Source organism: Mytilus edulis, chromosome 14 (genome assembly GCF_963676685.1).
Source record: "Mytilus edulis chromosome 14, xbMytEdul2.2, whole genome shotgun sequence".
Lineage (NCBI taxonomy): Eukaryota > Metazoa > Mollusca > Bivalvia > Mytilida > Mytilidae > Mytilus > Mytilus edulis.
This window is the reverse complement of record NC_092357.1, coordinates 1,610,487-1,626,936: the sequence shown is the minus strand read 5'-3', so window position 1 is coordinate 1,626,936 and position 16,450 is coordinate 1,610,487. Positions and strand designations below refer to the sequence as shown.

At 32.6% G+C, this 16,450-nt stretch overlaps 1 protein-coding gene across 6 annotated transcripts in view; it reads left to right on the top strand.

The window, feature by feature from the left end:
• Positions 1-14,230, top strand: part of LOC139504461 (flagellum-associated coiled-coil domain-containing protein 1-like) — a 61,957-nt gene extending 47,727 nt beyond the window's left edge. For all 6 annotated transcript variants that reach the window (XM_071294558.1, XM_071294556.1, XM_071294561.1 and 3 more), the window contains 3 exons: positions 9,010-9,119; positions 10,633-10,732; positions 12,905-14,230. In XM_071294558.1, the coding sequence (XP_071150659.1) occupies positions 9,010-9,119; positions 10,633-10,732; positions 12,905-13,213 (519 nt within the window). In that variant the 3' untranslated portion in view covers positions 13,214-14,230. The remainder of the gene's footprint in view (positions 1-9,009; positions 9,120-10,632; positions 10,733-12,904) is intronic.
• The last annotated feature ends 2,220 nt before the right edge of the window (positions 14,231-16,450 follow it).

Genomic DNA, 16,450 nt, shown 5'->3' with positions numbered 1-16,450 from the left:
GGCAGCGGTGTCCACAAATATTCACTCTGTGGTAAAGTTTTTGAAATTTTAATATTTTCTTAAACTATACTGGATTTCTACCAAGCTTGGAAAGAAGCTTGTTTATGATCATAGGATAGTATCCAGAAGTAAATTTTGTAAAAATTAAATTCCATTTTTTCCGTATTTTACTTTTAAATGGACTTAGTTTTTCTGCGGGGAAACATTACATTCACTCTGTGGTTAAAGTTTTTAAAATCTTAATAACTTTCTTAAACTATCCTTGGTTTGTACCAAACTTGGACAGAAGCTTGTTTATGATCATAAGATAGTATCCAGAAGTAAATTTTGTAAAAAAATAAATCCACTTTTTCCGTATTTAACTTATAAATGGACTTCTTCCAGTTAACATTACTTACAGTCTGCAGTTAAAGTTTTTAAAACGTTTATTAGATTCAAAAAATATCCTGGATTTTTACCAAACTTGGACAGAAGCTTCTTACAATCAAAAGATAGTATAAAGAGGAATATTTTTATTGATTTTTTTCCTCACTTTTGTTGAGCCTGCGATTTACAGCAAAAGTAGGCGAGACACTGGGTTCCGTGGAACCCTTACAAATTTTTAATCTCACATTTTGCACAGTTTTAAAAATTCACAATAATAAATGAGCGAAATAATTAATGATATTATAATTATAAACAAAAAGGTGGAAGGTCCCAACGAATTGGGCATTAAAATCATAAGTCAAAGGAAAGCTATCAATAACTTGGTAGAAAAATAATTTAAAAAAAACATTCTAAAAAATGCTGATTAGAAAACTAAAGAACAATTAGGATGAGGAAGGTTAAGCATTTTATGTTGTACATGTGACCAGAAAAAATATATATAGAGTTTGGTATGGAAGATTTGGCTCCCTCAGGGGATTGTTAAATTCCCTCAGTTTTGTTTGTTATCTTAAATCTTACCTTCTTAATCTATAAAATCTTGTTGCTTTACTTTATAAACAAATATCTCCTTATTGTCGAGCCTTCGACTTTAGTCGAAAAAGCGAGACTAAGCGATCCTACATTCCGTCGTCGTCGGCGTCGTCGGCGGCGTCAACAAATATTCACTCTGTGGTTAAAGTTTTTGAAATTTTAATAACTTTCTTAAACTATACTGGATTTCTACCAAACTTTGACAGAAGCTTGTTTATGATCATAAGATAGTATCCAGAAGTAAATTTTGTAAAAATAAAATTCCATTTTTTCCGTATTTTACTATAAATGGACTTAGTTTTTTCTGCGGGGAAACATTACATTCACTCTGTGGTTAAAGTTTTTAGAATTTTAATAACTTTCTTAAACTCTCCTGGGTTTGTACCAAACTTGGACAGAAGCTTGTTTATGATCATAAGATAGTATCCAGAAGTAAATTTTGTAAATAAATAAATCCATTTTTTCCATATTTTACTTTTAAATGGACTTAGATTTTCTGCGGGGAACCATTACATTCACTCTGTGTTTAAAGTTTTTAAAATTTTAATAACTTTCTTAAACTATCCTGGGTTTGTACCAAACTTGGACAGAAGCTTATTTATGATCATAAGATTGTATCCAGAAGTAAAGTTTGTAAAAAGATTACTCCGTTTTTTCTGTAATTTACTTTTAAATGGACTTAGATTTTCTTACAATCATAAAATAGTAACAAGAGGAATATTTTATTGATTTTTTTCCTCATTGTTGTTGAGTCTGCGATTTACAGCAAAAATAGGCGAGACACTGGGTTCCGCGGAACCCTTACAAATTTTTAAACAAAGGAATTACACAAATGTTAAAGTTAGAAAATAAGAGAAGAATCAGAATAAAATTGAGAATGGAAATGGGGAATGTGCCAAAGAGACAACAACCCGACCATAGAAAAAAACAACAGCAAAAGGTCACCAACAAGTCTTCAATGTAGGGAGAAATTCCCGCACCTGGAGGCGTCCTTCAACTGGCACCTAAACAAATATACACTAGTTCAGTGATAATGAACGCCAAACTAATTTCCAAATTGTACACAAGAAACTAAAATTAAAATAATACAAGACTAACAAAGGCCAGAATGTTGTTTTGTATCATTTAAAGATTTAATATATTTGTTTTTCTTCACAATAATGCAAACATAACCTTTTGGGTTTTTTTTTTTTTTTTTTTTTTTTTTTTTTTTTTTTTTTTTTTTTTTAATATTAAACATATTTTATTAACAATCACCTGTTACATCAACCCTCAGTTGCCCAGGGAAGCAACTAAGGGGGCCCCAATTTTTACAGTCTCATTTGTCGGGGAAAAGCAAATGAGAAAAAAACTCCCACTATAAATTATTAACATCAACCTTTATAAATATTATCTATCCTTGTACAAATGTACATGTACCTGCAATCAATATCGATCTATATATCTATACATCTCACCATATATAATTATTTGAATAAAGTTTGTTTTTTATCGTCATTTATTTCTCACAAAGGCTACCTGTATTTATTAAACAGTTTCAATTTTATCGTACATCAAGTCTTTTGTTATGTTAATTTCGATTACATTAAATTTCTGGTCGAGTGATCATTTACCACGTGCGATTTGTTAAAGGGATGTGTAGTTCATTCATAAAAAAAATGGATTAATGATTTTGATTCCCAATAAGGATTAATATCAAAGATATGGTGAGTAAATATTTGTTTATAATATGAACCTGTTGATACAACATGTCTTGTTACAATTAGATGATATACATGAATATATACACAACAGAAATTACATGTAGGGAGTTGCGAGCAGTGTACATATTATTATTCAATCAGTATCAAAGAGGTCATTGAACTGACCTGACCATGCAAAATATATATTTATATACAAAAAATGTCACACATAGTAGAATAGGCTTCGATTTTCGTATTCGGTTTAAAATATTTGAGCAGAAATTGCATTTCATGTTTTATCATATTTAAAATCACCAATTTACTTATCCCTTTCTTTTGATATTTTGCGATATTTCTAGTTTTCCAGATAACCCATTTCGTGATTAAAAGAACCGTATCTAAAATTTGGGTATAAGATGCATCTGCATTAATGACCCCAAAAATTATACTTGTTTCCGATTTTTGTAATTTTTGGATATTTAATTTTGAACAAAATTCCCTTATTTTCTCAAAAATTTCCCGCCAAACGTCTTCCACCAGTTTACAATAAATAAAAAGATGAAATAGTGATTCTTTTTCATTGCAAAAGTGACACTTCCCGTTTGAGCGATTCATTTTTTGTAACTTTTCTTCAGTGTAAATTATATTATGTAGTAACTTCCATTGAAATTGTTTAATTTTCCTGTTAGCTAAATTCTTATTCAAAGTTTCCCAAATGTAATCCCATGCATGGTAGTTCATTCCCAAAATGTAAATTCCACTTCAACTGACTATTTGGAGCTGTTTTATTCTCATAAAAGTATCTAATATCTTTAAGGCATAATTTTTTGGCATCAACGACAACTCCATTTTTTATAAATTGACAAGAATTTATTATTTTTATAGGTCCATCAGAATGACTATGTATACTAGAGTCTGTTTTTAAAACGTCAATTTGTTGAGGTGTTAACGAAGATTTAATGCGGCTATATTGTGCAATCCAATTCCTTTTATCTTTAAGACTGTTAAAAATATCAAGGGATGTTTTAAAGGATTTATTGTTTAAGTCCCATATATCTTTAATTTTTTTTATTCCACTGGAGGCAAAATTTGCATAATATAATGCATGTCCCTTGAACTTCAATTTACAATTGCCGAAAATATTTTCTTCTAAAAGGTCCTCTTTCGTGACCGATTTTTGGATTTTCTGTAAGTCAGTCCAGGAAATTAAAAGTTCTTTATAATATTTGGACATTTGTATTTGCTTAAAACATGTAGTGTCCGAACAAGAACATATAAAAAAGTCTGTATCATATTTTTCGTCTAGTGACGTTAACCAATATTTTCCTATTGCATTCCATTTTTGTGTTTTTGAGTTGACAATACTGTACATACTTTTCACTTGTTTTGATTTAATAAAGTCCCTTAAGTTTATCATTCCTATCCCCCCTTTTTCTTTCGGTAAACAGCACACTGTTCTAGCGACTTGGTTTGTTTTCCCATCCCATATAAAGGACCATATAATATTATTTATTTGTTTTTCGTATATATCCGGGGTACCTCTCATTTCAATTTCGTATCCAATGACGGACAGTACAAAGGATTTAATAATTAAGACTTTTCCCGTAAATGTGAGATCTCTTGATTTCCAAACTTCCATACAGCTTTTTATTTTATTTATTTTTTCTAACCAAATTTGATCTAAGTCCACCCCGTATCCATGTAGTACCCCTAATGCTTTCACAGGACGCTTAGACCATTTAATTTTGTTAAATTTTGGTTTTTTATTTCGCCACTTGCCTAAATACATGCCAACAGTCTTATCCATATTCATTTTAGCCCCCGAAGCATTTTCGTACAGTTTTAAAGTTTTAAATGTTTCTTCGATAGACTCCTCGCTTTTATTAAAGAGTTGAGTATCGTCAGCAAACATATTTAGCTTTGTTTCAATAAAGTCCCCAGTTCTAGTAGGAAGTTTTATTCCTTTTATATTAGGATTGTTTCTAATTGATGCTGCAAGTGGTTCTGCTTGCAGGATATATAACATCGGGGCTATTGGGCATCCTTGACGAATTGAACGGGTTATGCCTACGAATCTAGAAGTAAACCCATTCGTATGAATGCACGTCTTAGCGTTAATGAAAAGCATTTTTACCCAACTCCTGAATTTTTCCCCAAACCCAAATTTTAATAAGCAAAAATCGATCCATTCCCATTCCGCCCTATCAAATGCTTTTTGTTGATCTAAAAATAATATCGCACCCTCCTCATCTTCTAATTCACAAAAATCTATAACATCTTGTAATAATCTATTGCCTTGAAAAATGTTGCGCCCTTTGACAAACCCTTTTTGATCGAAATCAATTATTTGCGGTAATACATTTTTTAACCTTTCCGCGAGTACTTTGGAAATAATTTTATAGTCCGTGTTCAAGAGCGTTATAGGACGCCAATTTTTTATGTCTTCTCTCTACCCAGACTTAAACATAAGCGTTATCATACCTCTGTATTGAGATTCACAGAGCAAATTGTTGTCAAAAATTTCCTTAATAACCGCCCCGAAGTCGTCACTTATCAAATACCAATACGTTTTGTAAAATTCATTCACAATTCCGTCTTCCCCAGGAGATTTATCAAGTTTCAAAATTTTAACGGCCTTACTAATATTTCATCTAAAGATATTTCCATTTCACATATTTTTTTTATTTTCCTCACTTAGTTTATGATCTATATTTTGTAATAGATTTTCTGCAGCATCCCTATCCCAACCCTCGGATGTAAATAATTGTTTGTAAAAAGACACTTGTTCTTCTAAAATAGATTCTATATCGTCCTTATACCTTCCGTCTGAACCTTTTATTCTAGTCCATAATTTTTCAGCACCCCTCTTTTTTTCGAGTTTAAAGAAGTACCCTGTTGATTTTTCGCCTTTCTCGTACCAGTTAACCTTAGACCTAATTCTGACTGCCTCGGCTTTTTGGGCATAATAATCTTTAATTTTTACTTTCAAATTATTTAATTCGTTTTCATTATTGATAGGATGGGTTCCCGTATTATTATCTAACCTTTTTTCCCACTCCCTTATTTGTTTTTCTGTTATGTTTAATTGCTTTGCAACTTCTATAGTTATACTTTTTATCTTTATCTTAGTTTCCTCCCACCATTCTAGATTATTTTCGAAATGATTTTTTTTTAATTTCCAGTTCCCCCAAAAGCTTTCGAACGTATTTCTAAATAAATCCGATTGAATAACTGATGAGTTCATTTTCCACGTTCCGGGACCGCGTTCTGGTTCATTCGTTTTTAATTTCATGAACACACCGTCATGGTCACTGAACGGAAAATAAACTAATTTTACCTGTTGTGATTTATATTGAAGCTCACTACTAATAAATATATAATCAATTCGTGACCTTGAATTACCCCGGCAAAAAGTATATTGTTTTTCGTTAGGGTATCGTTTTCTCCACATGTCTATTAACTCATTATGTTCAACAAAAGTTTTTAATTCATGTGATCCTATGTCGTCTCGTAAAGGCACTGGTTTTCGATCTAAATTTTTAATAAGAGCACAATTAAAATCTCCAAGAACGATATTTCTATTATTGTTATCAATAAGTATGTCTTTTTCAAAAAATGATTTTCTGTCACCCGCCAGATTAGGAGCATAAATATTGTAAATAAAAATCCCGTTATTACCTGGGGTTTTAACCTGCACCGAAATTGTTCTACCAATACTATCCCGTCCGGTTTCAGTAATTTCAAATTTAAATTTTAAAGAAAAAAGAATAGCTACCCCTTTTGAATTACTTGATCCATGATTCCAAAAACTCTCCCCCTTCCATTCATTTTTCCATTTCGTTTCGACATTGCTAGAGCTATGTGTTTCTTGTAAGCATATTACATCAATGTTTTTCTTTTTACACCAATAAAAAACGGCATTTCGTTTTTTATTGTCTACCATACCATTGACATTTAAACTAACAATAGATATAGACATAATACAAAGTTATATAGTGAAATAATGCTTTCTTTTGTTCATTCATTTTACGTGCTATATAATATATATATAAAAAATATTTATACACAAATATATGAATAGAAAGTCTCAACAAATTTACAATCGTAAAATTCTCTTCTTAGATATGACACCGTCACAGTTGACTGGGGTGATCGAGCATACACCCGTAACCGTTATTTCAACTATAATTAAGTAAACCACTTTATTCATTTTTCCAACTTGTGAACTAGGCCGAAACCCACATGGGTTACTAAAAATAATCATTGAAATTTTGTTTTCTTCGATCAAAACTGAAAGTAAACATGTTGTATACTTTACTTTTTCATGTTTTTGACAACACATTTGCAGTTTCATCGTGTAAGTAACGTTAGTGAACATACACAAGTTACAACAATTCATTGAAATATTAATCAATTTTACATTATAGGGTCGTAGTTCATGACATAGCCCACGTGTGTCCATGTAAATAAAGATAAACATAGGAATTTTACAAACTGTTTAAAAATAGCATTGATTTGAAAATTGTTGACAAACGTGAATTATACAGATGCATTATAGCAATTTAGATTTTGGCTACAATAAAAAAATCATGTACTATATATATTGTGAACAGTTAGTTAACATGATTTTGGCATCTTGGTAACTTGCTTCTCGCTTGAGCCTGGAGTGGAACTTGAACTTCGATTACGTTTTTTACTCGGGGTTTCATATTCACCTTCACACTTTGAATTTATAAAGTCCTCAAAAATATTTTCCATCAATTCTATACCGGATTTGCTGATATGAACCCCACTTGGGTCATTCAAATCAAACAGTGCACAGAACGATGTTTTGTTTGGAGCAAATTCGTCCCATAGATCAATATATTTTAGCACTTGACTTTTTACACAAAGTTTTTGTGTAAAGCTATTGACAGACCTCGCTGCTGTATTTAATGCTTGTATAGAGCTGCCCTTACCTCGTCTGGGTAGAATGCTACAGATACCAATGCGTGCATTTGGGTATTTGGTTTTTAGTGTATCTATGCATGTCGTAAGGTTTGCTGTTATTTGCTCGGTGTCACTTCTGTGCTTACTGATGTCATTTGTCCCTAATGATAAAATCACATTAGCAAAATAGTCAGAATTTACTATATTGTCAGATTGACAAACAAGTTTATCTATTTGATCAAGGGTGGTGCCTGATACCGCTATATTATTAATACTTGGGTCCTCAATTCTAATGCGACTGCAATTTGATGCACCAAATATTACTGTTTCAGAGGTTGGGAGGGTAGCGTTTGTTTGTTCAAACACAGTTTCAGTTGTTTTGTTTAATTCAACAATTAATTCTTCTGAGTTGTTATCCTCGGTAAACGAGTCGTTTTTATTGGCGTCTCTGCCTTCCTGAATGTCATGTACATAGTCGCCATACATTTCTTGGTCATCAGTCTGACAATCCCTTTGTATATGGCCTTCTTTCCCGCACCGATAACATAGTTTTTCGGAGTGGGGACAATCTTTTATTGTGTGTGTGGTACTATTACATCTATAGCATTTGCGTGCCGCTTGATTTTGACGGGAGGGTTTGTTTGTACATCGATAAGAAGGATGATCTGTTCTCGTACAGTACGGACACTCTGTCCTGTTATTGTCTGCGAACATCCTTACACTAAATCTCCCGAATTTGGTTGCGGTTGGAATAATTGGGATACAGTTTGTTAATTGCACATAGCGTGTGCCGGTCTCGATATTTGTATCTTTAATTAGACCTCTGCGGAGGGACCCCTGCACAACATCACCAAATTTTGAAAGATGGCCACATATTGTTACGTCACTCATTTCACACGGGGCATCTTTTATAGTCACATTAGTAACTTGCTGTTCTACGTCTACCATTCTGATGTAACGGTTTTTCAAGTTTATCCCTCGAGTGAGTAATGTATGTTTTGTGTTCTGATCGTGTACTGTAACTATACATTCTTTCTCCGTAATTTGTATGGTTTGTATTTCGTTTTGGTCTACCAGAGTTTTTAGTTCATTTAATACATCAGTATGTGTAATACCCTTGGTGAAACTAATACCGAAGTGAATAGATAAGTGTCGTTTGATTTGAGCTTTATGAGCGTCTACCGCCATTATGAAAACATGTAAACAACTCACGGGTTACTCACAAAAACACAATATATCTTCTCAAGTTATAAGGTTCCAGCAAATAAATCTATGGATTCTAGAGACAAAGTCATTACCATTATTATAATCCACAAATATCTGCCACAAGATGAGTAAATTAATGGAAATTCAATTTTTTACTCAGAGCTCTGAAAACCTGGACTTGGCACATCAAGGGCACATAACTTTCACGTAACCTTTTGGTTTTGTTTAATTTCAGAAAGTTAAACTAATGTCTTTTGAAGAACAATTTGAAGAAAAAGTTCAACAAGTCGACGACAAATATAAAGATCAAATCAACAGTCTAATGACTAAGAATGTGGAATTACGGTAGGCTATATTTAAGGCTGTACCAATCAATAAAATAATCTGCAATTTTTATCATTGACAGGCCCTGTTAAAAAATATTAGGAAATGGAATCACATATAAGTGCACCAATGTCACATATTCATGTCTGTATTATATTTATGACTGAAAATGGCTTACAATTTATAGATTCTATTAGGTGATCTTATAACTAATCTTAACTATTAATGTTGAAACTACTGACGTTAATCAGAATAATAACCAAATAACTTAAAAGATAACACAGACCAATAACTATTAGACATTTTTATAGAATGGCATTTAAAGGCACCTGGGGCCCTGTTGGCAGAGTGGTCTAAGTAGTTGACCTACTACTGTGATGGTACTTATTTTCGTGGGTACCAATTTTCGTGGTTTGTGAGAAATTTACTGGTTCGTGGATTTTTGAATTCGTGGTTTTAGAATTTACATAATGAATCAAGAGTGAAAAAAGCATTTCGTTGGATACTTAAATTCGTGGTTTTCATCAACCACGAAATCCACGAAAATTGGTACCCCACGAATAATAGTACTTTCACAGTATATTTGTAGCCTGTCTACAGTAAGGTTGCGAGTTCAAACTCCACACATGGCAGGTGTGTTTGAGTCTGATCTTAATCGAATATGATTGTCAGTTTGTTCGAAGAAGGTGTTTGGCACTACAGTATCATCTACTAATAAAAACTGACTGCCACGAGATAGCCAATAGGCCTGAAAATAGTGTTAAACATTCAATCAAGACACCTGGTAATCACTTTCTGGACCAGTCCTAACAGCATGTTGTCAGGCACCTGGTAATCCCTTTCTGGACGAGTCCTAACAGCACACGAGATAGCCAATAGACCTGAAAATAGTGTTAAACATTCAATCAAGACACCTGGTAATCACTTTCTGGACCAGTCCTAACAGCATGTTGTCAGGCACCTGGTAATCCCTTTCTGGACGAGTCCTAACAGCACACGAGATAGCCAATAGACCTGAAAATAGTGTTAAACATTCAATCAAGACACCTGGTAATCACTTCCTGGATGAGTCCTAACAGCAGCATGTTGTCAGTTTAAGTTTATTTATACATGGATTAGATAGATTGGATGATTACATAGATAAAATGAGTGTATTGTCATTTGAAGAAAACATTTTTTAGGTTGATAGATGTAGAGGGGATTGTATTTTTCTTGTATTATTCGTGCGTTTATTCGTTTGTTTGTTTGTCCATTTGTCTGTCTATCCCGCTTCAGGTTAAAGTTTATAGTCAAGTTATTTTTTTATGAAGTTGAAATTCAATCAATTTGAAACTTAATACAAATGTTCCCTATGATATGATATTTCTAATTTTAATGTCAAATTAGATTTATTTTTGACCTAAATTTCACGGTCCACTGAACATAGAAAATAATAGTGTGAGTAGGGCATCCGTGTACTATGGACACATTCTTTTTTGCAGATAAAAATGTATCGTTAGCCATATATGTATAATTGATTTACAATGTTTTACAGGAGATTATATGTTAAGAAATGTGGAGAATTATACGACGAGAAAGTATCAGCTGATGAGGAGAGAGTTGTCAGAGTGTCATCTGCTAAAGAAGTCATGCATGTAAGTAAAGTCTAGAAAGTTGTCAGAGTCATGTCTGCTAAAGAAGTCATGCATGTAAGTAAAGTCTAGAGAGTTGTCAGGGTGTCATCTGCTAAAGAAGTCATGCATGTAAGTAAAGTGTAGAGAGTTGTCAGAGTGTCATCTGCTAAAGAAGTCATGCATGTAAGTAAAGTCTAGAGAGTTGTCAGAGTGTCGTCTGCTAAAGAAGTCATGCATGTAAGTAAAGTCTAGAGAGTTGTCAGAGTGTCGTCTGCTAAAGAAGTCATGCATGTAAGTAAAGTCTAGAGAGTTGTCAGAGTGTCATTTGCTAAAGAAGTCATGCATGTAAGTAAAGTCTAGAGAGTTGTCAGAGTGTCGTCTGCTAAAGAAGTCATGCATGTAAGTAAAGTCTAGAGAGTTGTCAGAGTGTCGTCTGCTAAAGAAGTCATGCATGTAAGTAAAGTCTAGAGAGTTGTCAGGGTCTCGTCTGCTAAAGAAGTCATGCATGTAAGTAAAGTCTATGGATTACATTGGATTCATTTATTTTTATGGGTACTAAATTTCAAGTGTAGAGGAAAAATTGTATTTTTCCTTGAAATTTGATCTTGTGGTTTTACAGTGATTTGTAAATGTTCCGGACCATATGAGTATTTGGACCATACGCGTATGGTCATGACCATATGCGTATACTCATATGGTCCGACCGTACGCGTATGGTCGGACCATATGAGTATAATACTCGTTTGATTATTAACGGGCCGGACCATATGAGTATTTGGACCATATAGGTATTTTTTTTCAAATTACATTATAAACGTATCAATACAAAAACTATCTAAAATAGCAATGATGGTTACATGAAATGTATTAATTTTTATAATTCAAAGACTACGTAAAACTTAAATATTGATGCCCTAGTTAGTTTTCATCGCTAATTACATTCTTGCATTTAGGCTTGAGGTGATAGTTACTTCCACACGGTATCATAGCTTTTTTGCATTTACTAGTCTTTGTTGTGCACGATCCTTTGCATTTACATCTTTTGTTTGCAAATGAAAAGTTAGCCTTTTTGCAGCTGCGTACAGTGATACTGAGGTCTTGTGCCATTCCGATATATCTACGATGTTTTAAGAAGGTCTAGATCTCAAATATGGTAACACGACTGCAATACACCATAAAATGTGTTACTTTCAATTGACTTCATGTGTAACAGTTCATTAAGAAATTTTTTGAAATATTTTTTTAAGTCGACATATTGCCATTCACTCGTTATAACAAATCGGTAATTACCATCGATAATGACCATTGGCAATGACCATTGGTATAAAATGTGTTAATTATAGTTTTGACAAGTAAATGAAATTAACTATTTAAAACTTCTAAATTTTTTAGCTAATCTTTTTGTTACGATTATATAAATCAATATAAAATTACCCGTATATATGATAGCGTCTTTTTAATGAACAGTCATACCATATGAAGAGCTGAGACGTATTTAAAGTTATTAATTACCCCGACCATACGCGTACGGTCGGACCATACGCGTATGGTCGGACCATATGAGTATATCATGACCATACGCGTATGGTCCAAATACTCATATGGTCCGGAACATAAACAAGCCTTTTAAAATTTACCCATGAAATCAACAAACATTATTATGAAATGAGTAAATGTTTTATTATATAAAAATAAGAAGATGTGGAATGATTGAAGAGAGTATAATTATTTATTATAAATGCATTAATATCTTATAAAAAGCAAGAGACTTTTAGATTATACAAAATAAGCAGTTTTCTCCCTTGGTTAAATATTAATTTCAAACAATGACTGAAGGTCAAAAACAGGAAACTAAATACACAAAACAAGTCCACAAGACATCTGAAGGTCAATGTCTAGTTATGTCACTACCTTGACAATATTACTGAACCCAATGTTAAACCTACCATTAGCCAATTTATTGGTGTCACATGTGGAGCTAGATCTGTTTACCATAGATCACTGATTAATGGGGTTTGTGTTGCTCAGTCTTCAGTTTTCTATGTAGTGTTTTCTAAAAATTATTTAGTTTTATTCCATGCAATTTTTTTTTTTGCCATGGTGTGTTTGGTTTGTCTTTGGCTTATGTTCCACCTCTTCTGATTTAAGAGAATATAACAGTATGTCTATATCTTACTTTTAAACATTTTACAGAGCATGTTAAAATCTAAGCATAAAGCTGACGTCAGTTTTACACCTGGAGAAATTCTGACACCTGAAGAAAAATCAATCAAGACATTAAAATATAGACGTTCTAGTGCACCAATCACTCAAGAAGAAGCAGAACTGGCATATCAAGGGTCGGGGAAACTAGATTATCATGTCGATGATGAGGACGATTTTATTCTCGCTGATCCCATAATTCCAGAGTCAAGACAGGAAATAGAAGAAATGAGAAAAGAACTGTTAGGAGAAATAGAACAGACAGTGTTAGATGGAAACGACGAAGACGAATTGTTTTAGTAAAGTTTTTAATGTTTGTTTATTGAATACAATGCGGTTTAGCTGTCTTGTTAATTGAAACAATGTGGTTTAGATGTAATGTTTATAAGTGTCTCTTAAGGGGCTCTTATAGCTGACTATGCGGTATGGGCTTTGCTCATTGTTGAAGGCTGTAAGGTGACCTATAGTTGTTAATTTCTTTGTCATTTGGTAACTTGTGGAGAGTTGTCGAATTTGCAATCATACCACATCTTGAACAAAGTGATACAGAAATTTGTCTGTTTTATGGCATTTGGGTGAAATGTTTGAAGAGTATCTATGATATACTAGTCTTTCCAAATTGGCGTAGTTTTCTTTACTGTGGATTCATTTATCTTCGTGGATACCAATTTTTGTGGTTTGAGGAAAACTTATTGAATATTTAATTTTGTGGTTTTGGCAAAGTCTACACTCGTTCCTTTAGAAAATTTGTAATTCGTTGAACATTTAAATATTTGGTTCTCCTGTACCCACGAAATCCATGGAAAATTGGTTTCCAATGGCAACGAATATTAATGAATCCACAGTATTTGAAATAATGATAAATGTATTGAATAATATTTGTTTGTGCCTAATGGTTTTATCATTTAGACATTCTAATTCACTTACTGTTCTAATTTATGTTGTTATTAAGAAAAATATTACAATAAGAGTGATCTGTGTTGCCTTAGTAACAGTTATCAGTGTTGCCTTAGTAACAGTTATCATTGTTGCCTTAGTAACAGTTATTGCAGTTGCCTTAGTAACAGTTATTAAAGTTGTGATAGTAACAGTAATACATGTACTGGTTACCTTAGAAACTGTCATGGCAATTAACTTTGAAACCCTTCTGATTTAACATTAATATTCCATTTTTTTTATAGATTTTATTTAAGGAATCAGTTTTACATAGATTTTTTTGCATTATAGATTTATTGTAATTCAACTGTGATAATAATTTTAGACAATTTTATTTTTATATGTCATTTTATGTCTTAATATAAAAGAATATGAAACTTATATTTGTTCTTTTTTAATTATAAAAAATGTTTACAAAAGAATAGAACTCCAAGGTATATTAAAGAAAATGAAAGTACATAAAAACTATCAAAATTAAATGTTGGACTTTAAATAATCAACTGTCAGAACAAATTATTCCTGGCTTTGTACAGGGATTTTATGGTAGAAAATAGCAGGTAAATTCTGGTTTTATATCAAACAAAACCTCCCACTTTTATGACAATAGTTTATAGTTTTGTTATATTGACAAGATTGGATGAGTAACCCAAACAGACATAAGTAATTATTGTGACAGTAGTTTATAGTTTTGTTATATTGACAAGATTGGGTGAGTAACCTAAATAGACATAAGTAATTATTGCGACAGTTGTTTAGATTCAGCAGCCAAATACATGTAATATACATCACAGACATAAAACTTCAAAATTAAAACATCATACAAAAAAATCCGACAAAGATGCAAAAAAAAATTGTTGTATTTGATAGTAGATACAGTGTACAGTATATATTTTCTGTAAAGTACAAGTAAAATACATATAAATAAAAGGGTAAAGGAAATGAAAACAATACTGTAAAAACCTGATGTGTTTGAATTTGTACCTGAGGAAGACCCAAAGCCAAAAACATGTGTGTAAATACTGAGTCAAGAGTCGTACGATCAAAAGGAACATCATAGCACAAACACTAATAAAAGCAAAACTAAAAAAATACAAATGTTCAGCACTTAGAATCTATAACTTAATTAATATTAAAAAGAAGATGTGGTATGATTACCAATCAGACAACTCTCAACAAAATGACACAGAAATTAAAATCTATAAGTCACCATATGGCCTTCAACAATGAGCAAAGCCTGTACAACATAGTTAGCCCATCTTGTATTGTTTAAGAAGAAGACACAATATTTATTTTTTATTTTTCAAAATTGTCTTTTCTGTAATCAATTCTGTGACTGAGTTGACCACTGTCAAGTTTGGTTTACATGTCTAGGAATGTGGATCTAAGTTGAGTGTATGTGTCTAGGAATGTGGATCTAAATTGAGTGTATATGTCTAGGAATGTCGATATAAGTTTGGTGTATATGTCTAGGAATGTCGATATAAGTTTGGTGTATATGTCTAAAATGTCGATATATGTTTGGTGTTTATGTCTAGAAGTGGCGACCTAAGTTTGGTGTATATGTCTAGAAATGTCGACCTGAGTTTAGTGAATATGTCTAGAAATGTCGACCTAAGTTTGGATTGTATATCTAGAAATGTTGACCTAAGTTTGGTGTATATATGTCTAGAAATGTTGACCTAAGTTTGGTGTATATATGTCTAGAAATGTTGACCTTAGTTTGGTGTATGTCTAAAAATGTGGATCTAAGTTTGGTGTATATGTCTAGGAGTGTGGATCTAACTTTGGTGTATATGTCTATAAATGTCGACCTAAGTTTGGACTGTATGTCTAGAAATGTCGACCTAAGTTTGGTGTATATGTCTAGAAATGGCGACTTAAGTTTGGTGTTTATGTCTAGAAATGTCGAACTGAGTTTGGTGTATATGTCTAGAAATGTCGACCTAAGTTTGGACTGTATGTCTAGAAATGTTGACCTAAGTTTGGTGTATATGTCTAGAAGTGGCGACCTAAGTTTGGTGTATATGTCTATAAGTGGCGACTTAAGTTTGGTGTTTATATGTCTAGAAATGTCGGTCTAAGTTTGGTATATATGTCTAGAAGTGGCGACCTCAGTTTGGTGTATATGTCTATAAGTGGCGACTTAAGTTTGGTGTTTATATGTCTATAAATGTGGATCTAACTTTGGTGTATATGTCTAGAAATGGCGACTTAAGTTTGGTGTTTATATGTCTAGAAATGTCGAACTGAGTTTGGTGTATATGTCTAGAAATGTCGACCTAAGTTTGGACTGTATGTCTAGAAATGTTGACCTAAGTTTGGTGTATATGTCTAGAAGTGGCGACCTAAGTTTGGTGTATATGTCTATAAGTGGCGACTTAAGTTTGGTGTTTATATGTCTAGAAATGTCGGTCTAAGTTTGGTGTATATGTCTAGAAATGTCGACCTAAGTTTGGACTGTATGTCTAGAAATGTTGACCTAAGTTTGGTGTATATGTCTAGAAATGTGGATCTAAGTTTGGTATATATGTCTAGAAATGTCGACCTAAGTTTGGTGTATATGTCTTGGAAGGTGGATCTAAGTTTGGTGTATATGTCTAG